Source organism: Globicephala melas, chromosome 4 (assembly GCF_963455315.2).
Source record: "Globicephala melas chromosome 4, mGloMel1.2, whole genome shotgun sequence".
NCBI lineage: Eukaryota > Metazoa > Chordata > Mammalia > Artiodactyla > Delphinidae > Globicephala > Globicephala melas.
The window spans coordinates 66,566,771-66,592,273 of NC_083317.1; the positions used below are offsets into that span (position 1 = coordinate 66,566,771).

The 25,503-nt window shown below is 35.6% G+C and overlaps 1 protein-coding gene across 6 annotated transcripts in view; it reads left to right on the forward strand.

Moving 5' to 3' along the window:
* STXBP5L (syntaxin binding protein 5L) overlaps positions 1-25,503 on the forward strand; it is a 364,746-nt gene that overhangs the window by 83,079 nt on the left and 256,164 nt on the right. For all 6 annotated transcript variants that reach the window (XM_060298126.1, XM_060298127.1, XM_060298125.1 and 3 more), the window contains exons 4-5: positions 6,719-6,800; positions 10,474-10,574. In XM_060298126.1, coding sequence (XP_060154109.1) covers positions 6,719-6,800; positions 10,474-10,574 — 183 coding nt within the window. The remainder of the gene's footprint in view (positions 1-6,718; positions 6,801-10,473; positions 10,575-25,503) is intronic.

Sequence of the window (25,503 nt, forward strand, 5' to 3'; positions counted from 1 at the left end):
TTTTTGGTAGGTTCCAGCTTTTTTTGTTTATTTTGTTTTGTTTTTTGTCGATAGTTGTTTAGCAGTTAGTTGTGATTTTGGTGTTTTCATAAGAGCAGTAAGCTCATGTCCCTCTACACCATCTTGTCTCCATCCTTTGTAATTTTCTTTCTTTTTTTTTCTTTGCGGTGTCTTTGGTTTAGGTATTAGGATAACAATGGCCTCATAGAGTGAACTTGGAAGTGTTCCCTCTTCTTGACTATTTTGGAATAGTTTTTGAAGGACAGGTATTGATATTAGTTCTTCTTTTTATGTTTGTAGAATTTCCTGGTGAAGTGGTTTGGTCCTGGAGCCTTGTTTGCTGGGAGCTTTTAAAAATTATAAATTCAATTTCACTACAAGTGATAGTTTGTTCAGATTGTCTGTCTCTTCCTGAATCAGTCTTGGAAGGATATGGTTCTAAGAATTTATTTATTTTATCTAGGTTGTTCAATTTATTGGCATATAACTGTAGTATTCGCTTATGTTTTTTTGTACCTTTGTGATATGAATTATAAATTTTCCTGTTTCTTATGTTGTTAATTTGGATCTTGTCTTTTTTTTTTCTTGATGAGCCTAGCTATAAACTTATCAATTTTGTTTATCTTTTCAAAAAATAAGTTCTTGGTTTTATTGATTTTTCTGGTTTTTCTTTGGGGAGGGGTCACTATTTTATTTATTTCCTTTCTGATCTTTATTATCTCCTTCCTTCTCATGACTTTGGGCTTTGTTCCTTTTTTTTTTTTTTAATTCTTTCAGATGGTACATTAGGTTGTTCATGTGAGATTTTTCTTATTTCTTGATGAAGGCCTATATCACTGTAAACTTCCCTCTTAAAACGGCTTTTTTTGTGTGTGTGTGTCCCATAGATTTGGAAAGTTGCATTTTTAGTTTTATTTGTCTTGAGGTATTTTACGATTTCTTCATTGATCTATTGGCTTTTTAGTTGCATGTTGTTTAGTCTCCATTTTTTTTTTTTACCTATTTTTCTTTCTGTGATTGATCTCTAGTTTTGTATTAGTTTCTAGTTTTGTTTTTTTTTTTCAGAAAAAATGCTTGATGTCTTTTTATCCTTTTAAATTTGTTTAAACATGTTTTGTGGCATAGCGTGTAATATGTCCTGGAGAACATTCCATGCGCCCTTGAAAAGAATGTGTAGTCTGCTGTTTGGTGATGTAAAGTCCCTTAGATACCTATTAAGTCCAGTTGGTCTAATGTGTCATTTAAGACTACTGTTTCTTAATTTTTTTTCTGGATAATCTGTTTATTGATGTAAGAAGATGTTAAAGTACCCTACTATTATTGTATTATTGTCAATTTCTCCCTTTACATCTGTTAAAATTTGCTTCATTTACTTATGTGCTCCTATATTAGCTGTATATATGCTAACGAGTCTTATATCCTCTACTTGTATTGATCCCTTTATCATTATATGATGCCCTTCTTTTTCTTCTGTGGTTGATTTTGTCTGATGAGAGTATTGCTACTCCATCTTTCCTGTCGTTTGCATTTGCATGAAATATCGTTTTCTATTCCCTCGCTTTTAGTCTGAGTGCCTTTAGCTTTGAAGTGAGTCTCTTATAGCCAGGATATAGATGTGTCCTGGGTTTTTTTTAAATACAATCAGCACTTTATGTCTTTTGATTTGAGCATTTAATCCATTGACATATAAAGAGAGCATTGATTGGTATGTACTTATTTCTATTTTGTTACTTGTTTTTTGTTACTTGTTTGTTGTTTTTGTTCTTTTCTGTTCTTTTCTTCTTCTTTTAATTTCTTCTCCTGTGGTTTGATGGGTGTGTGTGGTATGCTTGTGTTCCTTTCTCTCTAGTTTTTGTGTACCTATTGCCTATTGTATAGTTTTGATTTGTGGTTAACATGGAGTTTATATATGTTGACCTATAACTATGTCTACTTCTTCCAAAGCAGTAGTCATTTAAGTTTAAACACATTCTAAAAGATCTACATCTTTTACTCCCCTCCCCCGTGTTTTTTGTTTTTGATGTCATATTTTACATCTTCATATTTATCCCTTAACTGTTTATTGCAGTTATAGTTGATTTTGCAATTTTTGTCTTTTAATCTTCACATTAGCTTATTTAAGTGGTTGATCCACAGTCTTTACTATATATTTGCCTTTACTAGTGGGATTTTTCCTTTCCTATAAATTCTTACTTGTTGTAGCCATTTCTTTTCCATTTAGGGAAGATGCTTTAACATTTCTTTTAGGGTCAGTTTAGTTAGTATTGATGAACTCTTTTAGTTTTTGCTTGTCTGAGAAATTTTTTTCTCTCCTTCATTTATGAATGATAATCTTGTGGGACAGAGTATCTCAGGTTGTAGGTTTCCCCTTTCAGCACTTTAAATATATCATGCCACTCCCTTCTGGCCTGCAAAATCTGTAGAATAATAAGCTGATAGCCTTATGGGTATTCCCTTGTATGTGACTCTTTGTTTTTCATTTGCTGCCTTTAGAATTCTCTATCTTTAACTTTTTCCATTTTAATTATGATATCTCTTGGTGTGGGTCTCTTCAGTTCATTTTGTTTGGGACCCTCTGTGCTTCCTGTATCTGGATGTCTGTTTCCTTCTTCAGGCTTGAAAATTTTTTAGCCATAATTTCATCAAACACATTTTCAACCCCTTTCTCTATCGCTCCTTCTTGAACCCCTATAATGCAAATGTTAGTATGCTTGATGTTGCCTCAGTGATCCCTTAAACTATCCTTACCTTTTTTTTTTTTTTTTTTTTGTGGTATGCGGGCCTCTCACTGCTGTGGCCTCTCCCGCTGCAGAGCACAGGCTCCAGACACGCAGGCCCAGCGGCCATGGCTCATGGGCCCAGCCGCTTCGTGGCACGTGGGATCCTCCCAGACCGGGACACGAACCCACGTCCCCTGCATCTGCAGGCGGACTCTCAACCACTGCGCCAAAGGATAGGTAAGCCCTATCCTTACCTTTTAAAATTTATTTTTCTTTTTGCTGTTATGATTGGGTGATTTCCATTATTCTTTCTTACAGATTGCTTATGCATTCTTCTGCATCACCTAGTCTGCTGTTAAATCCTTCTAGTATGTTTTTCATTCCAGTTATTTTATTCTTTTTCTCTGACTGGTTCTTTTTTATATTTTCTAGTTCCCTGTTAAAATTCTCACTGTGTTCATCTATTCTCTTCCCAAGTTCAGTTAGCATTCTTATTACTAATGCTTTGAACTCTTTATCTGGCAAATTATTTATCTCTGTTTCATTAGTTGTTTTTTCAGGGCTTTGTTTCTTGTTCTTTTGCTTGAAACAAATTCCTTTGTCTTCTCATTTTACTTAACTTTCTTTGTCTTTACAAAATTAGGTGAAACATTTACCTATTTCAGTCTTGCAGGGGTGTCCTGTGTGACAGCATCCCCATGCAGTCTTCACATGCTGAGTGGCTTTCTTGGGATTGCTAATCTGAAGTGAGCACAGGTCACATCTTCCCTTTGGGTGTGCTGGCAGCTACCACCTTGCTGGGAGGCAGGGGTGGACGTGGAGGGGCTAGAGCCAGAGCCAGGTGTGAGCCTGGGTTTCTTCTATGCTCAGTGGCTGTCACCACCCTATGGGAGTGGGTTTGGGGCCCAAGATGCTGGAGCTGAAGTCCCATGTGTCGATTGGAGCTGGTTCCATTCCCTGTAAGTGTGCACTCTCCCCTGCCCTCGGTGTTGGCACCTCCATCCCAGTGGAAGGGAACATAAGAGGAAGAGGGGCTTGAGCGGCTCCCAGTGGGGCTGGGTTATGCCCTGGTATGGTCCCAGCAAGCCAGTCAGAGCCCCAGGCCATTTCTGATCCGCTGCCTTCATGTGCTCACCAGAAACATTCTCCCTTGCCCTGTTTAGAAGCGGGGCCTGGCCCTAGCTGGCTCTGCTTCCTCCAAATGTGTGTACCTTCACCCTAGTGGAGAGCAGCTCTGGAGCAAGAGGAGCTGGAGCAACTGCCTGCCGTGGGCCAGGATGCCTGCTGGGTTGATTCCCATACAGGAGTCAGAGCCCCAGGCTGCTCCCAAACTGCTTCCTTCCCACACACCAGCAGTGGCCGCCCTCACCCTGTTCAGATTCAGGGCTGGTTGCACACCAGCTCCATCACCTCCAAGTATGTTATTCCTTAGCAGTGGCAGCCTTTGCCCTAGTGGAGAGGTGTGCTGGAACAAGGGGGGCTGCAGCAGTCTCCAGATGCAGGCTGGGGTGCACTGGGGCAGTAGTGGGAAACTGGCATGAGCCCTGGGGTGTTTTCAGCCTACTTTCTCCACCTTGTTCCTGGGAGTAAGCAAGCATGTGTGAGTGGAGTCTCAGTTTCTTTCAACTCTCTGGTACATCCCACTGGTTTTTAAACCTGCTCAGGGGACTCATCTACCTGATGTCCAACCCAGTGGCTGGGGTGCCCAATATGTAGTTCAAACCCCTCAGTCCCCAGGGAGGATCTCCCAACCTGTGATATCTCCTTCCTCTTGTCTGTTTCCTGCTACAAGAACTGGTCCCAGCCTGATCCCCTCTCCTCCCTTCCTACCTGACTCCATGTGGGTCTTTCTTTATAGCCTTGGTTGTAAAAGAGCCTTTCTGCCAGTCTCTAGTTTGTTTTCAGCTAGAGTTGCCCCACACATAGATCTGTTTTTGATGCATTCATTGGGGGAGGTGAGCCCAATGTCCTACTCCACCATCTTGATTTCTCCATTTCTTTATTAAATGCATTTAGTTCGTGAATTGTTTTCCTGATTTTGCTTAGTTGTATATCTGTGTTTTCTTGCATTTCATACAGTTTAAGATGATGATTTTACATTCTTTGTCAGGGAAATCATAAATTTCCATTTCTTTGGGGTCAGTTGCTGGAGCTCTATTACTTTCCTTTGGTGGCATCATATTTGTATAATGCTTTGTTGTCTATGTAGCCTTATATTAGTGTCTGTGCATTTGTGAAGCAAGCACCTCTTCCAGTCTTTACAGACTGGTTTCAGAAGATAAAGACGTTCTGTTTGTTTCCCAAGCTGATAGGATTACTTCCATAATTGCAGTTGTGCTGCATTGGAGCCAGTTGTGAGGCTTTTGCTGGGTCTGCAGTAGCATCTATGATTTGTGGGCTTGCTACTGGGTCTTATGCTGGTGTGGATCCCTTCCAGTCCCCAGGTAGATGTGACTACCTGCAGTACCTTGTTCAGTAGGGTGGGACTGGGACAAGGGTCTGCTTTGGGGTCCACGTGTGGGTCCCCAGGTAGCAAGCCTATTACCAGGTAAATGGTGGGTGTGCCTCCTGCCAGATCTTGGGTGGACTGCTGCCTGGTCACTGGATGGGTCCCTGGATGGACAGGACTGACCCTGGACTGTAGCTGAGAGGTACTGGAACTGAGCCTCAATGCTGTTTCAGATTCCACAGCCAAGATTTGCTCTGCAGTCATGGATGGGTATGTCTCTCTCCAGATCACTGGATGGGCTGAATTGGTCCCTGACTGTGGCCAGAGGGGCTGGAGTTGAGTATAGGGCCCTTTCAGGATCTCTTGGAGTGCAGTTATGTTTTCTGACAGGTTCCTGTGCCAGGACTGCTTGGGGATTGTGGTTGGGAGTATTAGGCCCTTTCAGGATCTCTGGGAGTACATACAGGAGTGTGTCCTGTTGGGTACCTGTGGCAGCAGAACTGTTCACAGTCTCCAGTTGGAAGGGGCTAGGACTCAGTGTAGGGCCCTTTCAGTTCTCCAGGGTTGCAGCCAGGTGTGTTTCCTACTGAGACCTTGGACCCTCAGGACTGCTGTAGACTGGCAGACTGTAGTTATGAGGAAGCTGGAGTCACATACAGGGCCTTTTCAGGAACTCCAGGGGACAGAGACAGGAGTGTCTCCTGCCTGGTCTTTGTGCAAGCAGAAATTCTAGAAGACTGGCAGTGAGGGGGCTTGAGCTGAGTATAAACCCCTTTTAGGATCTTAGAGGGTACAGACAAGCGTGTTTCCTATAGGGTTCCTTTGCCAGCATGATTGTTCCTAGACTGTGGCTGGGACTTGCTGGAGCCCTGTTACAGGCCGCTTCAGAATCCACAGTCTGACGGACTGTACCTTACTTCCAGGGGCTTACCTTCAGGGGTTCCCACACCGCAGCCTAGTGAGGCTGGAGCTGGTTCAAAGGTCACTTCCTGTTCTACAGCCAGGAACAAGTTCTTTAAGTTCTTTATTATGCCTGTTACCTGATACATGAATGAGTGTGACTCCTTTGGGTCCCTTGACATGTGGCATATACTGGTGACAGACCCAGAGCCAAATGGAGCTGTAGCTAAGTTCTCAGGGGTACAGAGCTATTTCTGTTTCTATAGCTGAGACCACAGTCAGTGAGTCAGCTCCCTAAGTGCAAGCCTGTCTCCTCAAAATGGCTGTCTTCATTCTTGGACTGCACCAGGGTTTCACAATCTCCAACCTGGATCCTGAAGCTCCTGTGAAGACACTTTTGTCTGTGAGTGTAGATGCAAAATTACTGTTCTTGAGGGGGGTTGATTATGTACGAGGGACATTTTTCTGACAAGCAATGCTATATAATGTAATTTCCATCAACTAAGACCAAGATTTTTCAACTCTTTATTTACAAAAATAAAGATAACTAGTAAGCCAAATGTCAGTTGCTAAGTAAGTTAGTTTTTTCTTTACACATTAGTATTAATGCTAATTAAAATGTTAGAATCCTTGACTTTTATTATTTTAGACTTGGGAGACCTGGCGTTGATTGTTATTGTCAACATGAAAGTGGTGCAGCTGTTCTGCAGCTCCAATTCTTGATCAATGAGGTAAGGATTTTCTTAGATATTTCTATCTCACACACACATTGTGTAATCTTTTTAATATTATTTTTCTACATGCTTAAAGATATATACATATGCAATATTGTTCATGGTCACAGTTTTCATAAAAGACTGTACTCCTGTATTTGTCAGTTTATTAAATTTTAAAGGAAAAATTTTGTATGTACCAGAAGATCCTGTTATTGTGATTGTGTAGTATAATTTATAGATTAATTGTTTAAATGGTTTTTAAAAAATTACTAAAATCCTTTGATTGCTACACTGACCATTAAACTCTCCCTCTACACACTCTCCTCCCACCAATTTGTTTTCTAATCCAGCATTAATTTTCATGTTTTGTCTTTATCTTCCATTAAATAATCTTTTCAGTTATCTACTTTGGGCTTCTTTGTCTGTATATATCTCCATATTCATTTGTTGGTATACATATGCATAGCTTTATAACAATTGGCTGCCTACCCTACTCCTATTTTTATAGACCTATGGTGATGAGGAACTCCCTAAAGACAAAGTTTGTAAAGCTCAGAAAGTTTGCAGATCTTCCAGTAGTTAAAGGCTACTTAAGGCCTTCTTTTTTTTTTTTTTTTGCGGTACGCGGGCCTCTCACTGTTGTGGCCTCTCCCGTTGCGGAGCACAGGCTCCGGACGCACAGGCTCAGCGGCAACGGCTCACGGGCCCAGCCGCTCTGCGGCATGTGGGATCTTCCCGGACCGGGGCACGAACCCGTGTCCCCTGCATCGGCAGGCGGACTCTCAACCACTGCACCACCAGGGATGTCCCTTAAGGCCTTCTTGACTCATATTTTTACAATGGATCCTTGAGTCTTTTGAACTCTTTTATATTAAGTGATTCAGTCAATGCAAAAATGTTTTAAGAGTTTATGCCATACCAAATTTGGGCACTTAGGAGATTGAACTCAGTGTATTGAAAGAAAAAAAAAAGAGGTATCACTGGTTGTTTCTTGTGGCATGAATGGTGATCTTTTATTCAGTATCTCTATATATTTGCATATATATATTCTAAGAACTTTTACTCATAAACATGGGTGAAATGTTTCATATAACTTTACACCAGAGATACCTGAGGCATGAAAAATTTGTGATACTGGGAAATGTCCACTTTTTACTTCTCTTAGCTCAAAAATCTTTCTCATAAGGCTGTGAGATTCTCCTTGTTGACCAGCCTAGCATATTTCATGTTGTAGGCATACTTGCTGTGGGGTACCAAAACGAGAGAGGGAAATAAGGAAGAGCAGGGGAAACATTAAAAAAATATTTTATCGTAATAACTAGTCTTTAGTATCTAGACTGACAACCTTTTTGAAGTCTCAGTGTTACTCTATAGCTCCTAGTTGAGAGATCTCAGCCTTTTGCCTTCTGCATGGATGTTTACTGGCAGGCATAAATTGTTCCCAGGTGATTTTCTGTGTGTCCTGTCCTCTGAGAATTGTCTTCAAGGCCATAAGTTTGCCTCTGTGCTGTTACATAACTAAGAAGAAATAAAAGCAAGCCTTCAACATCTTTCCAGTGTTTACATTGTCTGTCCTGAACTGCTCACCTCGATCTGCCTTATACTCAACTTCTGTACCTTTTTCCAAACTTCCCAGCTTCTGACCTCTTGACCTGTGTTTTTATTCAGTTTTTAATCTTTTCACAGATCTTCATTAGTAGTGCTTTTTATGGATTTGCTTTTGTAAATGAGCCCTAGACACCCTGCCAATGTGCTTACTTTCATGTGTCTTATGTTTCTGTTGGTGTTGTTCAGTGGTTCTGTTCACCTCCCTCAAATGCTAAGTTATCTCCTAGTTTTATCATAGAATTATTAATACTGACTTCCTTCCTAGATTTATTCAGCTATTACACTAAGATATTATTGAACATCTGCTGATTTATTTTACTTTCATTGCCGTTGGCATATTATATCTTTTGTATAACACATAACTATTTACTGTAGACAATGTTTTATTAATTTTATATATCATAGTCTATCTTCACCCTATCCCAAATGAGTTTCCACTTTCCTGAGAAATGAGATCACTATTCTATATCTCAAAAAAAAAAATTGTAGTTCATCAAGTACTTCCAAGCAGTCCTAATAATTTTCTAATTTGAATATGTAGAACACTTGAGAACAGTTTACAAAAAAAAGCAGACAAACACAAAAATCCTCAAGGCATGTGTAGGATACATTTTATTGCATGAATGTAATTATCTATGAGTTCATTTTAAAATGTATATATCAATGTATACCTCTTTGAATATGTGTATTAACATATTTATATACAAATATGCAATTTGTACACATTTTAAAACATTTTAATGGTTATACTCTCTGGTTATGATTATTGTTTTAGAAGTTATTTTTCTTTGAGACTAAAATCATAGGTATATAATATCGAGAACCATCATAGGCAACATGAGCATATGTTTGTTGTAGGAATTGTTATGGAAGAGCATTTAGATTCCTATATTCTCTCTAATTCCTAAAGAAGAAGTAAATTCTAGGAATTTCAGTATAGTTCTTCCTAACATCTACATGGTTTATCATTTTTATATCTGTGATTGATTTAATAAACCGTGAAAGGTTACTTGTAACCGAGTACTTTGTAAAGTATGAAAAGAATTTTAGGTATCTCCAGACTACCATAACTGTGCAAGATCACTTTTACAGAACACATTCAATACTCTAGAGTAGCTTCAGGCTCTGACAGGGCAAGCACTGATGTTTTTTTTGCTGGGAAACTCAATGGCAAAAGTTCTGACATAGTTTAAGATGATCTTAACTCAGTAAAATAAATAGTATATAATAGTTTAAGATGATCTTACTTAACTCAGTAAAATAAATAATTTAAAATATGTATATGAAGTCATACATGGCAGCTAATTTTCTGCCCATATGGTGTCTGCCATACTAATAGGTAGAACCCATCCTATTGTATTTGCAGTAGGATCCATTTTTATTTGGAGGCTTTGTATAAAAAGGATCTTAGTATTATTTTTGTAGTTATACTGAATTCTAGTTGGAGAAATGTTTTCTTTTATTACAGATGTTTTCTTTTGTCATAGATGAAGCTTTTTGAAGTAAGAAAACAAATTAAATTATGTCAAATATACTATATAGGAAGACTATATACTTCTTAACTATACAGAAAATTTTAAGGAAGACTATATACTTCTTTTAGGAAGACTATACACTTCTTAACTATACAGAAAATGTTTACAAACAGTGTATTTTTATATGACCAGATTGCAATTTAAAACTGGGTTGGATATTTGCTTTTCTGTAGAGCTACATGGTATATGTATAAATAGTAAAAACAACAAAAAAATTAAACTTAGTTTTTCCAAAAGAAAATATAAGAAATCTTTAATAGTCACAATGATTCTTATAATAATAATCCCTCTATTGATAAATGCATATTCCTTGAACTAATCATTCTTACCAATCCATATACAGTAGTTTACCTGCTTCTTCTACTGTTAGCATTCTTAGGCTTCCTGACTGAAGTATGTGCATTGTCCTTCCTTGTATTTCTACATTATATAAATACAAATAACATTAAAAGCAGTGAAAAATTCAGTAAATTAGCTTGTTTTTGCTTCGCAAAAAACCCCCCATAAATTAGTAAATCGCTCACTTTGTCTTCATTTTGTTCCAGGGTGCTTTGGTCAGTGCAGGTTCAGATGATACACTTCATTTGTGGAACCTTAGACAAAAAAGACCAGCTGTTCTTCATTCTCTTAAATTTAACAGAGAACGGTAAGAATGTTAAGAGTTAAACAATTTTTTAACATGTAAGAAAATTATTTCCCGATCAAGTTTCAGGTTAATTTTTGAAAGAATTAAAAAAATAATATTAATAGCTAGAAATAATATTTATGCTTACTTTTATAATAGTTTATTTTCATAGAAAATTCATAATTGATATAGATTCAGTCCTTTTCTAATGGGAACTCCTAGCATTCTTGTTCTCCTTGCTATAAACTAGGACTTCACCAATGAGGTGTTCTTTTCCTTAGGTCAAGGTGCTGAAAAGCCAGACCTAAAATTTAAAAGTCAAGTAAATACTAGATGTATTTCCACACCTTTTGATCATGGAAGTTACCTCCTACACTTTCACCCTTTTGCTTAAATATTTTTTACCTTAAAAAAATATGAGACAGAGGTTTTAGACATCCAAAAATGTTGGTACTAAGTGTTGTGCAACATTGCACATCCAAGATTGATATTTTCAAAGATGGTGAGTTGATCAGAATTCAAATTCTCCCATTTTAGAATGAAATAATAATTAGAAAAAGAAAATTTTATGAATGGATATGGAAAATGTTACTAGATTTTATTTGTAACAAATTGTCCCAAATTTTAATGTTTCTAGTGTTGGTTTCAACCAGAGCTAGAATATAACAGACATCTACTTAGCTGATAATCCACCTTGAGATGAAGTAAAATTTGTATTTTATTATCTGTATCTGTTATTTAACTATTAAATGATCTGATATTTGTTTATTATTTGGGAAACAGTCAAACTTTTTGGTGTGATTGAGAAGGGCTATCACAGGAAAAATTGATATTAATGAAAGAAAAAGAAACCTCTGAGAAGTAAATTTACACAGATTAGCAAGTACTAGTCAAAACTGAGTTAGGTAGATGATAGAGACAGGCAGCCACTGCTGAGAGCTCAAGAAAGTGCTTATTTTATTTTGTTGAATGGTAATAGTTCATAAGGAATCATCACTGTATGGGCAGAGCTTAATGAAGTAAACCTGTTTTTATAGGTTTGTTGAGAAAAAAGGATGGCAGCTATAGACATTCTTCCTTTTTCTATTTGGAGCTTTTTCTTTTTCTTCTTATATGTGTACTGTAATATTTGAATCATTAACCTTCAATATTCTGAGTAGTATTCATGAGTATTATGTCCACAGTATTTTGGGATTCAGCATCAATGGAAGTTTTTGTTAATCCAGTATTTTTTTGAGAGGAGGAAATTTATATTTTAGCTATTTGCTAAAACTAAATAGGACTTCTTTCTTTATATTATATCTAATTTTGGTTATTTTATCTTAAATTTTAAAATAAGTAATGTAGCAAATATTTCAGGATATGAAAAGTTGAAAGATCAGTCAAGAGTTGTTATACTGTTCCTTGTACCTTTACCACTAAAAATATTACCTACCTCAGATATTGCCATATTGATTTTATCTCTTTCTCTACTTGTAAGATTTTTTGTTTGTCAATGTTTTGAGTAGATCTGGCCCTACCCTTTTGTGTAGATGGGCAGAATGAGTTTTTTTCCCCTCACAATTGGAATGTTGAAGGAAATGTTCTGGCCTCTTTTATAGCCATTTTGGGGAGAAGAAATGATTGATGGTGATGATTTCCAGTTATAATTTTATTAACTCATTTGAGGTATATTTAACTGGTAGGAACGTAAAAGACCAAACTGACAGATTTTGGACAAGTTTAAATCTTAGGAACTTTGCAGGCACTGCCTATTTTTTTAAATTAATTTTTATTGGAGTATAGTTGCTTTACAATGTTTTGTTAGTTTCTGCTGTACAGGAAAGTGAATCAATCTTACGTATACATATATCCCCTCTTTTTTAGATTTCTTTCCCATTTAGGTCACCACAGAGCATTGAGTAGAGTTCCCTGTGCTATACAGTAGGTTCTCATTAGTTACCTATTTTATACATAGTAGTGTATATATGTCAATCCCAATCTCCTACTTCATCCCACCCACCCACCTTGGTATCTATAAGTTTGTTCTCTACATCTGTGTCTCTATTTCTTCTTTGCAAATAAGTTCATCTATACCATTTTTCTAGATTCCACATGTAAGTGATATTGTACGGTGTTTGTTTTTCTCCTTCTGACTTATTTCACTCTGTATGACAGTCTCTGGGTCTGTCCACATCTCTGCAAATGGCACTATTTCATTCCTTTTATGGCTGAGTAATATTCCACTGTATATATGTAGCACATCTTCTTTATTCATTCTTCTGTTGATGGACATTTAGGTTGCTTTCATGTCCTAGCTATTGTAAATAGTGCTGTAATGAACATTGGGGTGCATGTATCTTTTTGAATTATGGTTTTCTCTGGGTATATGCCCAGGAGTGGGATTACTGAGTCAAATGTAGTTCTGTTTTTAGTTTTTTGAGGAATCTCTGTACTGTTCTCCATAGTGGCTGTGCCAATTTGCATTCCCACCAACAGTATAGGAGAGTTCCCTTTTCTCTACACACTCTCCAGCGTTTATTGTTTGTAGGTTTTTTTGATAATGGCCATTCTGACCAGTGTGAGGTGATACCTCATTGTAGTTTTGATTTGCATTTTTCTAACAATTAGTGATGTTGAGCATCTTTTCATGTGCCTCTTGGCCATCTGTATGTCTATCTAGGTCTTCCGCCCATTTTTTCTTTGGGCTATTTGTTTTTTTGATATTGAGCTGCATGAGCTGTTTGTAGACTTTGGAGATTAATCCCTTGTCAGTTGCTTCGTTTGCAAATATTTTCTCCAATTTTGAGGGTTGTCTTTTCATTTTTTTAATGGTTTCCTTTGCTGTGCAAAAGCTTTTAAGTTTAATTAGGTCCCATTTGTTTATTTTTGTTTTTATTTTCATTACTTTAGGAGATGGTTCAAAAAAGATCTTGCTGCGATTTATATCAAAGAGTGTTCTGCTTATGTTTTCCTCTAAGAGCTTTATAGTGTCTGGTCTTACATTTAGGTCTTTAATCCATTTGGAGTTTATTTTTGTGTATGGTGTTAGGGAGTGTTCTAATTTTATTCTTTTACATGAAATTAAAAGACAGTGCTGTCTGACATTGCCTGTTTTAATGCTTACAAAAATGTGATATTTATCTTTTTGTGAAAGTTAAATTAATTATCTTGAACTTGAGAATAATAATTAATATCACAATTTATTGTGGAGCGGAAAATATCTTTAAATGTATCATGAATGCAAGGCTTAAGTCAATGAAGGAGAATTTAACCAAGTGTCTTTGGGAACTCTAAGCCCTCTTAAATCGGCCATTTAACTGTATACATTTCTATATACTTGTCAACTGGAAGAAAGACACACAATATGAGAGTTGGGAGTGAAGTTTTATTGAGGGTCTTACTGAGGACTATAGCTGGGAGATAGCCTCTCAGATAGCTCTGAGGAACTGCTCCAAAACCACAGGGGAGGAGCCAGTATATAAATTTTTTGGCTGGGAAATACAAGTAGCAAGCATAAAAGATTACTGCTAATCACAAGGAACAGACATCTCAAGTTAATGATTTAAGTGCTTTTCTATGTATGGGAAGATGCAAGAATCTGGGGTCATTCAAATTCTTCCTTAGATATGAATCTTAACTGTCTAGGGACCATATATCTAAAACACAGAATGTTCCATCCTGTTTTTCTCTGTCCTGAATTCCCCTCTGGGGGCCCTGTCAGTGGGTGACTGCAGTGGGTTGTAACTTAATCCTTGTAGAACTGGAATGTTGGGCAATATTCTTTGTTTATGTATCCTTGTGCTTATGCCATATACATATTTAGTTTATATAGTTTGTAAATTTTAGGTTTTTTTAATTAGGGCAACTTCAGTCTTTGGTTTTATAGTCTTTGAAGGTAGCAACCAGGCTTAGATTGTTGAGAAGTAGGTTTAGATATTCCAGCTGCTTCTGGTGGATGATCTTTGGGTTCCTCTCATATCAGAGTTTATAAACTTAAATATGGAAGAAAAACTTTTGATTTCTGTGGTACATGATCTGAAAAATGAATAAAATCAAGCATTTACATTTCAGGCATATTAACAGTCCTTGCTATCACTGATCATAAATCATGTAATGTTGGGGAAAGCCTAGAATTGTTTTATATGGTTTTCAAGTAAAATTCAACAGATAGGCTATAATATACAGATCATAAAGTATTTGTACTAATTATATCAGAGTTTATTTTTTCTGTCAGTGGTGTTCTGCTAATTAATATTGTCAGAATACTTCTAAGGAATATTAGCTAAACCGCCAGGAAGGAATATGTTATTAAGAACCTTATTTCTGAAATCTCTAGCAAACTTGACCCATCAGAGTTGGCTTTGGGGGACACTATTTATAACCCAAATTTAAAATATTTTATTGCTTTATAAAGATAATCTGAATTACTTTTCTTTTAAAATTTTCTTAACTAATTAGCATATTTGCCTGGTTTGACAGTCAAAAGATAAAAGTTGTATGTACAGTGAAGGATCTTTCTTCCCCTCCTGTCCCCTGGACACTCTGTCTATCCGCAGAGCCAAGCAGTGTTATTAATTTCTTGTGTCTTTCTAGAGATTCATTCTGTACACATATAAGCAAATATTATATGTAACATAATTTTCTTCTTTATGTATTTATAGACAAATATGAAAGTATCATATATTTCTGTTACATAAGTTGTAGCACATTATACAAACAGTTTTGTACCTTGTTTTTTTCCCTTTACATGTTCTCAAGATCATTCCTTATTAGTACATAAAAAGTTTCCTTATTCTTTTTTTGGTGTGTGTGCAAATGTTACCAAACTGCCAAGAAACTGTGTAAATATTAAAGTGTATGCCTTGAAATAATTTTACATCCATGTAACAAATGCACAATTCAAGAAACAGAAAATTGCTAAAGCCACAGAAATCCCTCTGTGTTACCTTCTAATCACTACCTAACCCCCAAGTGTAACACTATTCTGATTTCAAACATTATAGATTAGTTTTGCCTGTTGTTTTTCACAGTTATAGGAATGGAATTGTACATATCTACTTACTTGTATTTGGCTTCTTTTTTAAAAAATAAATTTAATTAATTAATTAATTAGGCTGCATTGGGTCTTTGTTGCTCTGCGTGGGCTTTCTCTAGTTGTGGTGAGCGGGGGCTACTCTTCATTGCTGTGCGTGGGCTTCTCACTGAAGTGGCTTCTCTTGTTGCGGAGCATGGGCTCTAGGCACGTGGGCTTCAGTAGTTGTGGCTCATGGGCTCTAGAGCACAGGCTCAGTAGTTGTGGCACACGGGCTTAGTTGCTCCCTGGCATGTGGGATCTTCCCGGACCAGGGCTCGAACCTGTGTCCCCTGCATTGGCAGGTGGATTCTTAACCACTGTGCCATCAGGGAAGTCCCTATTTGGCTTCTTTTGCTCAACATTATATTTGTAAGTTTCATTCATGTTGCATGTAGCCATAGTTTATTATTTTCATTATTATGTAGTATTCAATTTAATGGATATTCTTTAATTTGATTCTTTAATTTTAAAAATTTAATTCTTTAATTTAAAAACTTTTAAAATTTTGTAAATTTTAGAAATAACTTGTCAAATTCCACAAACACATCTGAGATTTTGATTAGAAATATCTTGAATCTGTAGATCAATTTGGGGAGAACTGACATTCCCCATGATGATGGGGAATGGCAATATCGATTGATTGTCATTAACAATGATGACATATTGATTCATTGCCTGAATCACACACAGTCAGGGAATCAAACATGGTATATATCCCACCACTTACTTAGGTATTCTTTGATTTCTCTAAATGACATTTATGGATTTCTCGGTAGAGGTCTTCTATATTTTTATGTTTAGTCATAAATATTTGATAATTTTAAATGCTATTGAAAATTGTACATAATGATAAAAGGATAATATATTGTAAATTGTACGTAATGATAATTATATTACAGTATATTATTTTTAATATTTTTGTTGGAATATGAAAATATAATTTATTTTTATATGTTGACTTTGTGTCCAATGACTTTACTTAAATTCAAATTGCTTATCTATTGTAGATTTTCCTATGTACACAGTCATGCCATCTTCAAATAATGACAGTTTTATTTCCTTCTTTAGTTTTATGTCTTTATATTTATTTCTTTTTATTATTGCACTGGGGTTAGGACCTTCTATTAGTTTTTTTTTTTTTTTGCACTGTTGGAGTACTGAAGCATTTATTTATTTATTATTATTAATTTTTTTTACATCTTTATTGGAGTATAATTGCTTTACAGTGTTGTTAGTTGCTGTTGTACAACAAAGTGAGTCAGCTATATGTATACATATATCCCCGTATCCCTTCCCTCTTGAGCCTCACTCCCACCCTCCCTATCCCACCCCTCTAGGTCGTCACAAAGCATCGAGCTGATCTCCCTGTGCTATGCAGTGGCTTCCCACTAGCCTTCCATTTTACATTTGGTAGTGTATATGTGTCAATGCTACTCTCTCACTTTGTCGCAGCTTCCCCTTCCCCCGCCTGTTGTATTAGTTATTTATTGCTGTGTGACAAAATTACACAAACTTAGTGGCTTAAAACAGCATGCATTTCTTATCTCAGAGTTTGTAGGTCAGGAAACCAGGTGCGGCTTAGATGAGTTTCTGTTTCAGGATGTCACAAACTACAGTTAAGGTGACTGCCAGGGCTGTGACCTCATCTGAGGCTTGATTGGGAAAGGATCCATTTTCAAAACTTATTTGGTTGTTGGCAGCATTCTGTTCCCTAACAAGTTGATGCATCGAGAGCCTTAGTTTTTACTGGCTGTTGACCAGAGACCACTGTCAATTGCTTCCAATATGCCTTTCTCCATAGGACATCTGACAACCTGGCAGCTTCCTTCTTCAGAGTCAATAAGGGAGAGAGTCTTCTCACAAGATGAATGTTACAATCACATGTGATTTAGTAATGAAAGTGGCATCTCATGACCGTTGCTATATTCCGTTGGTTATAAGCAAATCACAGGTCCTGTGCACACAGAAGGGGAAGGGGATTATGCAAGGGCAAGGATATCAGGAGGTGGTGATTGTGGGGACTACCTTGGAATCTGTCCATCATAGACTTCCAGTACAATATTGAATAAAATGTCCAAGGACAATGCTTTTCTTGTCTACTTACTGATCTTAGGGAAAATATTTTTATTATTTCACCTTTAAGTGTATGTTTGCTGCACGTTTTTAAATAGATATTCTTTATTAGTTTAAGAAAGTTTCTTGTGCTCCTAATTTGTTATAAGCATATATATTTTAAAATTATGAATGGTGTTAAATTTTATCACATAGTTCTTATGCATCTTTTGTGATGATCATATTATTTTTTTCTTTTTTATCTATTAATGTGGTAAATAACATCACTTGATTTTTGCGTGTTAAATGACCCTTGTATTCCCAGAATAAACAACTTTTGTGATGTATTAGCATTAATATATGTGCTGAATTTGCTAATATTTTGCTAATAAGTTGGTTAAGAGTTTTATATTTATGTTAAAAAGAGCTTTGCATGTAAGTTTCCTTTCTTTTGAATTCCCTGCTAGGTTCTTAAGTCATAGTTATTTTGACCTTATAAAATGGAGGGGAATGAGGGAATGTTTCCTCTTTTCTATACTCTACAAATACTTGTGAAAGATTGGTATTATTTCTTTCTTAAAATTTGAAAAAAACTTCATCAGTAAAGCAATCTGGGCCTGGGTTTTTCTCTGTGGGAAGATTTTAAATGGCATATTCATTTCTTTAATAGGTTTAGGAATATTCAGATATTCTTTTTTTCCTTGAGTCAGTTTTGGTAAGTTATGTTTTGATAGAAATTTATCCTGTTCATCAAAACTTTTAAATTTATTGGCCTTAACAGTAGTGTCTATAGTAATTTCCTGTTTTTCATTCATTTTTTTTCTCTCTTTTAAATTGAGGTATAGCTGATTTAGAATATTGTGTTAGTTTCAGGTATAAAGCAAAGTGATTCAGTTATATATTTCAGATTATTTTCCATTATAGGTTATTATAAGATATTGAATATTGTTCCCTGAGTTATACAGTAAATCCGTATTGCTTATCTGTTTTATATATAGTAGTGTATATTCATTAATCCCATACTCCTAATTTATCCCTCCCCTCTTCCCTTTCCCCTTTGGTAACCCATAAATTTGTTTTTTAAGTCTGTTAGTCTGTTTTGTAAATAAGTTCATTTATATCATTTTTTTTAGATTCCACATATAAGTGATATCATATGATATTTTTCTTTCTCTGTCTGACTTACTTCACGTAGTATGATAATCTCCAGTCCATCCATGTTGCTGCAAATGGCATTATTTCATTCTTTTTAATTCCATTGTATATATGTACCACATCTTCTTTTTCCATTCTTGTCGATGGACATTTAGGTTGCTTCCATGTCTTGGCTATTGTAAACAGTGCTGCAGTGAACATTGGGGGTGCATGTATCCTTTCGAACCATGGTTTTCACTTTTCTCCACACCGTTTCCAGCATTGGTTGTTTGTAGACTTTTTGATGATGGCCATTCTGACCAGTGTGAGGTGATATCTCGTGGTTTTGATTTGCATTTCTCTGATAATTAGTGATGTTGAGCATCTTTTCATGTGCCTCTTGGTCATCTGTATGTCTTCTTTGGAGAAATGTCTATTTAGGTCTTCTGCCCATTTTTGCATTGGGTTGTTTGTGGTTTTTTTGGTATTGAACTGCATGAGCTGTTTGTAGATTTTGGAGAGTAATCCCTTGTCAGTTGATTCATTTGCAAATATTTTCTCCCATTCTGTGGGTTGTCTTTTCATTTTGTTTATGATTTCCTTTGCTGTGCCAAAGTTTTTGAGTTTAATTACGTCCCATTTGTTTACTTTTGTTTTATTTCCATTACTCTAGGAGATGGATCGAAAAAGATATTGCTACGATTTATGTCAAAGGCTGTTCTTCTGTTTTCCTCTGAGAGTTTTATAGTATCAGTCTTAAATTAGGTCTTTAATCCATTTTTAGTTTATTTTTGTGTATGGTGTTAAAGAATGTTCTAATTTCATTCTTTTTTATAGCTGAGTAATATCCCATTGTGTGTGTGTGTGTGTGTGTGTATATATATATATATACATGCACCACATGTTCTTTATAGATGGCCAACAGGCACATGAAAAGATGCTCAGCATCGCTAATTATTAGAGAAAAGCAAGTCAAAACCACAATGAGGTATCACCTCACACTGGTCAGAATGCCATCATCAAAAAGTCTACAAATAATAAATGCTGCAGAGGGTATGGAGAAAAGCAAACCCTCCTACACTGTTGGTGGGACTGTAAATTGGTGCAGCCACTATGAAAAATCAGTATGGAGGTTCCTTAAAAAAGTAAAAACAGAGCTATTATATGATCTAGCAATTCCACTCTGGGCATATACCCAGAAAAGCTGAAAACTCGATTCAAAAAGATACATGCACCCCAATGTTCATAGCAGCGCTATTTACAATAGCCAAGACATGAAAGCAACCTAAGTGTCCATCAACTGATGAATGGATAGAGAAGATCTGTTCTTCAGTCTTGATATTGGTGATTTTTGAGTTATCATTTTTCATGATCAATCTGCATATTTATCATTTTTGTGATTTTGATAGATTTATCATTTTGATGGATTTGTTGACTTCCTCAGTTGAACAACGTATGTTACTCTAGTTCATTGATGACTACTCTTTGCAACTTTTGTTGTGTCTGATTAACTATCTTTTAGCTAGATTCTTGAGATGGAATCTCATGTAATTAATTTAATATTTCTTCATTATAACAAATGAATTTAAAGCTAAAATTTTTCCTGTAAATTATACTGTGTTAGCTGTATTTGGAGATTGTAGGTATGTCTTATCCTTATTAATGTGAAGTTAAAATCTGTTATAATTTCTCCATGATTTCTTGTGTTATTTATAAATGACTTAATTTCCAAGCAGTTGGAGGTTTTCTATTTATCTTTTTATTGTTAGTAAACAATGAAATACTACTGTGGAGAGATTATAGTCTATATGATTTTAGTTCTTTTTTCATTTGTTAAGACTTGTTTTATGATTCTGAATATGGACAATTTTGGTAAATGTGCACAAAAACTGAATTTTTACTCATCTGTTATTGGGTGCATGTTATATATGTAAATTAGACCAGGTTTGTTAATTGTGTTGTTTGGATTTTTAAATTATTACTGGCTTCTATTTGTATTTGTTCCAGGTAGTATTGAGGAGTGTTAAAATATCCCACTATGATTATAGATCTGACTACCTCTCTTTCTCTCTCTTTTTTTTAATTGGGGTATAGTTGTTTACAGTGTTGTTAGTTTCTGCTGCACAGTGAAGTGAAGTAGAGGGATACTTCTCTTTTTAATGCTAACAATTTATATGTTTTGAAGCTAAATTGTTGGATGCATACAGATTTGGAATTGTTATATATATTTATTTATTCCTTTATCAGTATGAAATATCCCCTTTCTCTTTAGTAATGTATCTTGTTTTAAAATATACATTGTTGATATTTATATAGCTATACCAGCTTTCTTTGGTTAGTTTTTGCATGGTGTGTATTTTTCTATTTTTTTACTGTCAATTTCTCTATGTTCTTTTTTGTAAACATATACTTTAAAAAATTAGTCTGACAATCTTGGTCTTGTACTTGGTATATTTACATTTAATATAGTTTACTGATATATCTGGGTTTATATCTACTATCTTAATGTTTTTTATTTCACTCTAATTTTTATATTTCTTTTTAATTTCCCTTGCTTTCGATTTAAACTTTTGATTCTCCTATTTTCTCTATGTGAAGTTAATATGTATTTTTTCCCTTTTGTTTGAGGGTTTAACTTAGAGGTTTCAACATAGAAGCTTCACTTATTTCAGTCTAAAACAGTATTTCTTTTGTCACTTTGATAATGACAGTAACTTAACGTTTATCTCCATTTACCATCCCTCTTGCCTTTTGCATAATTGATACCATGTGTTTTATTTCTAGATTCACTTTAAACTCCATAATGTATTGCTAATATAGTTTATAATCTCAATATTCAGTTTATATTAATATATTTTTACCATTATATGTTTATTCTTTCTTCTGATCCTTATCTCTTTCTGTAATTCTGTTTGGATTCATTTTCTTCTTCCTAAGAATATTCTTTATTCTTTATTTTACTGTAGGTTTATTGGGATGAATTCTCTCAGGCTTTGTTTGTTGTTATTTCACTTTTTAGAAAACTTCTTATTTTGAAATAATTGTATATTTGCAGCAAGTTGCAAAAATAGTACAGAGAGGTTCTGTGTTCCCTTCACCCAGTTTTCTCCAATTATAATATCTTATATAACTATAGTACAATATTAACCAAGAGATCAACATTGTACTACTCACAGTTTCAGATTTCACTCACTTTACATGTACTCATTTGTGTGTGTGTGTGTGCGTGTGTGTAAACACCACTACAATCAAAATAAGAAACTGTTCTATTATTTCAGAGATCTTTTTTGTGCTGTACCTTTGTAGTTACACTCACTCTCCTCCCTCCCTGTCCCATTACTAACCCATGGAAATTTTCTGCATATAGATCTTGTACATATGTTGTTAGAATTATATCCATGCATCTCATTTTTTGGTGCTATTATAGATGATATTGTGTTTTTAAATTTAAATTTCATTTGTTTATTTCTGGTACATAGTAAAGCAATTGACAGCAATTGTCCTGTATCCTGAAACCTTACTAAAATTGCTTATTAGTTTTAGGAGGTTGTTTTTGTCAGTTCTTTGGAATTTTCTACATAGACAATCATGTCTTCTATGAACATAGACATTTTTATTTCTTTTTTCCCAATCTATATATCATTTATTTCTTTTTAATTTTCATATTACATTAGCTACGTCATCTAATACAATGTTGAATAGGAGTGATGAGAGGGGACATCATTCCCTTGTTTCTGATCTTAGGGGACAAGCATGTATTCTCACCATTAAGTGTGATGTTGAAGCATTTTTGTAGCTATTCTTTTTTTTTTTTTTTTGCTGTACGCGGGCCTCTCACTGTTGTGGCCTCTCCTGTTGCGGAGCACAGGCTCCGGAAGCACAGACTCAGCAGCCATGGCTCACGAGCCTAGCCGCTCCGTGGCATGTGGGATCTTCCCGGACCGGGGCACGAACCCGTGTCCCCTGCATCGGCAGGTGGACTCTCAACCACTGCGCCACCAGGGAAGCCCCTGTAGCTATTCTTTATCAAGTTGAAGAAGTTCCTCTTTATTCCTAGTTTATTGAGAGTTTTTGTTATTGAGCAAGGGCTCGTGTGCCCATGGCTCAGAAAGCCAAACTCTGACAGTGGTTGTTTGAAGCCAAGCTAGGGCTTATTTGTAGGGCGGCAAGCAAGGAAGTGGGAGACGTGTCTCAGATTTACTCCAACTTGGTCTTTGAATTAGAGTTTTTTTAATAAGGGGGAAGAACATAGAGGCTGGATTAATCATCATCTCGTGACATTTCTTAATCTTTGTTTCAGGAGAAAGGATGTCTCTAGTTTATGATTCTCAGGCCACGTGGTCCATGGCTCAGGGGTCTGTTAGCTTATCTTGCCCTGGAGAAACAACCTGAGTTTGTACGTTAATGATGATATCTATAGTAGCAATTTTAGTACATTAATGATGTCATCAACAATAGCAATTTTAGTCATTTGACTCTGGTTGATTATTTTTCAGTTAGCACCAAATTGATGTCAGAGGGGACAAGAAAGGGAATAATGTTTTTGATGGAGAGGTTAATCATAAACTCAGTAAGGGAACTCAGATTTAGCAAGAGTTGGTTTCATTTTTGTTATGAATGAGCGCTGGATTTTTTCAAATGTTTTTCCTGCATCTATTGACAATATCCTTCTTCTTTCGACTGGTGGTATAATTCATTACATTAATTGATTTTCAAATACTGAACTAGCCTTGCATACCTAGAATAAATCACGTTGAGTTGTAGTGTAGAATTATTTTTATACAGTTTAAAAATTTTATTTGTTAATATTTTGTTGAAGATTTTTGCAGGTATGCTCATGAGAATCATTGGTCTATTGTTTTCCTTTCTTGTGATGTCTTTGTCTGGTTTTGGTATTAGGCTAATGTTAGCCTCATAGCATGAGTTAGAAAGTGTTGCCTCTGCTTCTATTTTCTGGAAGAGATTATAGATAATTGGTATTTTCTTTTCCTTAAATGTTTAGTGGAGTTCACTGATGAACCCATCTGGGCCTGTTGCTTTCTTTTATTTTTTTAAAGGTTATTAATTCATTCAGTTTCTTTAATAGGTATAGTCCTACCATGTGACTGAACCACACAGATTCCATTTTGTTAGCTCCATCTTAGGCCTGAAGTCCTAATTCTTCCTTTTTCTGTGGGACTGAGCTTTAGCCTACTCACAAGGAATATGCCCAAACCAGATAAGTCCCCAATCAACTTCTACCCTTATGCCCTTATGAAAACTAGAAGAATGCCTTTTGCTGATACAGATGCTTAATGGTCATGAGGCCCCCGGGGTGGGGGGAAACCCTTGTTCCTGTTGGTACGGACATGCTTCTCACTTGGTAGGCAGATTCTATTCTTACCTTTGGCCCTTTTATATCTCTAGGCACCCCTTTCATCCTCTCGGAGTGCAGCTGCAAATGCCTCTGAATCATTGTCCACCCAGTCCTGCCTTTGTGTAAGATAACTACAGTAAACTTCATAATTACACTTTCTGGAGATGCCTGCTTCATTTTTTGGTCCTAAAGTTCCCTCTCAGTTCAAAGGATATTATTCAATATCTCCACCTCCCAACACCTATTCAGATTATCTACTTTTCTTTGTGTGAGTTTTAGTAGTTTGTGTCTTTCAAGGACTCAGGCCATTTCTTATAGGTTATAAAACTTGTGGACATAGAATTTTTCATAGTATTCCTTAATGATCCTTTTAATATTCATGGGAGTAGCATGATGATCCTCCTTTGTTTCTGACATTGGTAATTTGTGTTTTCTCTCTTTTGCTCTTGATTAGCCTGGCTAGAGGTTTATCAATTTTATTAATCTTTTTAAAGAACAATATTTTGGTTTTGTTGATTTTCTCTATTTTTTATTTTTTTTACTTTTGCTCTAATTTTTTACTCTTTCCTTTATTCTTCTTGCTTTAATATTAAATTGCTCTTCTTTCTCTAGTTTCCCAAAGTGTAATATTAGATTATTGGTTTTAAAACTCTTTTTTTTTAAGTTTTATTTTAAATTGAGGTATAGTTGATTTACAGCATATTATGTTGTGTTAGTTTCAGGTGTACAGCAAAGTGGTTCAGTTATATATATATATGTACACACACATATATTCATCCTTTTTCAGATTCTTCTCCCATATAGGTTATTACACAATATTGAGTATAGTTCCTTGTGCTATACAGTAGGTACTTGTTGATTATCTATGTTGTGTATACTAGTATGTATATGTTAATCCCAAATTCTTAATTTATCCCCGCACCACCACCTTTCCCCTTTGGTAACCATGTGTTTGTTTTATTTTCTCAAATATTCACTTTGGTGCTATAAATTTTCCTCTTAGCCCTGCTTTCACTGTGTCCTGTAAATTTTGAGTAGTTCTGCTTTCATTTAGTTAAAATATATAAAAAAATCTTCTTGAGATGTCTTCTTTGAACCATGCTTTATTTAGATATGTATCTCTAAATGTGTGGGAATTTCCCAGCTATCTTTCTGTATTTGATTTCTAGTTCAGTTCCATCATATTTTGAAAACACACTTTATGTAATTCCTACTTTTAGAATTTGTTAAGGTGTGTTTTATTCCAGAATGTGTTTGTCTTAGTGAATATTTCATGTGAGCCTAAACAGAATATAATTTTGCTGTTTTTATTTGGAGTAATATATAAATGTCAATTACATCAAGTTGATTGA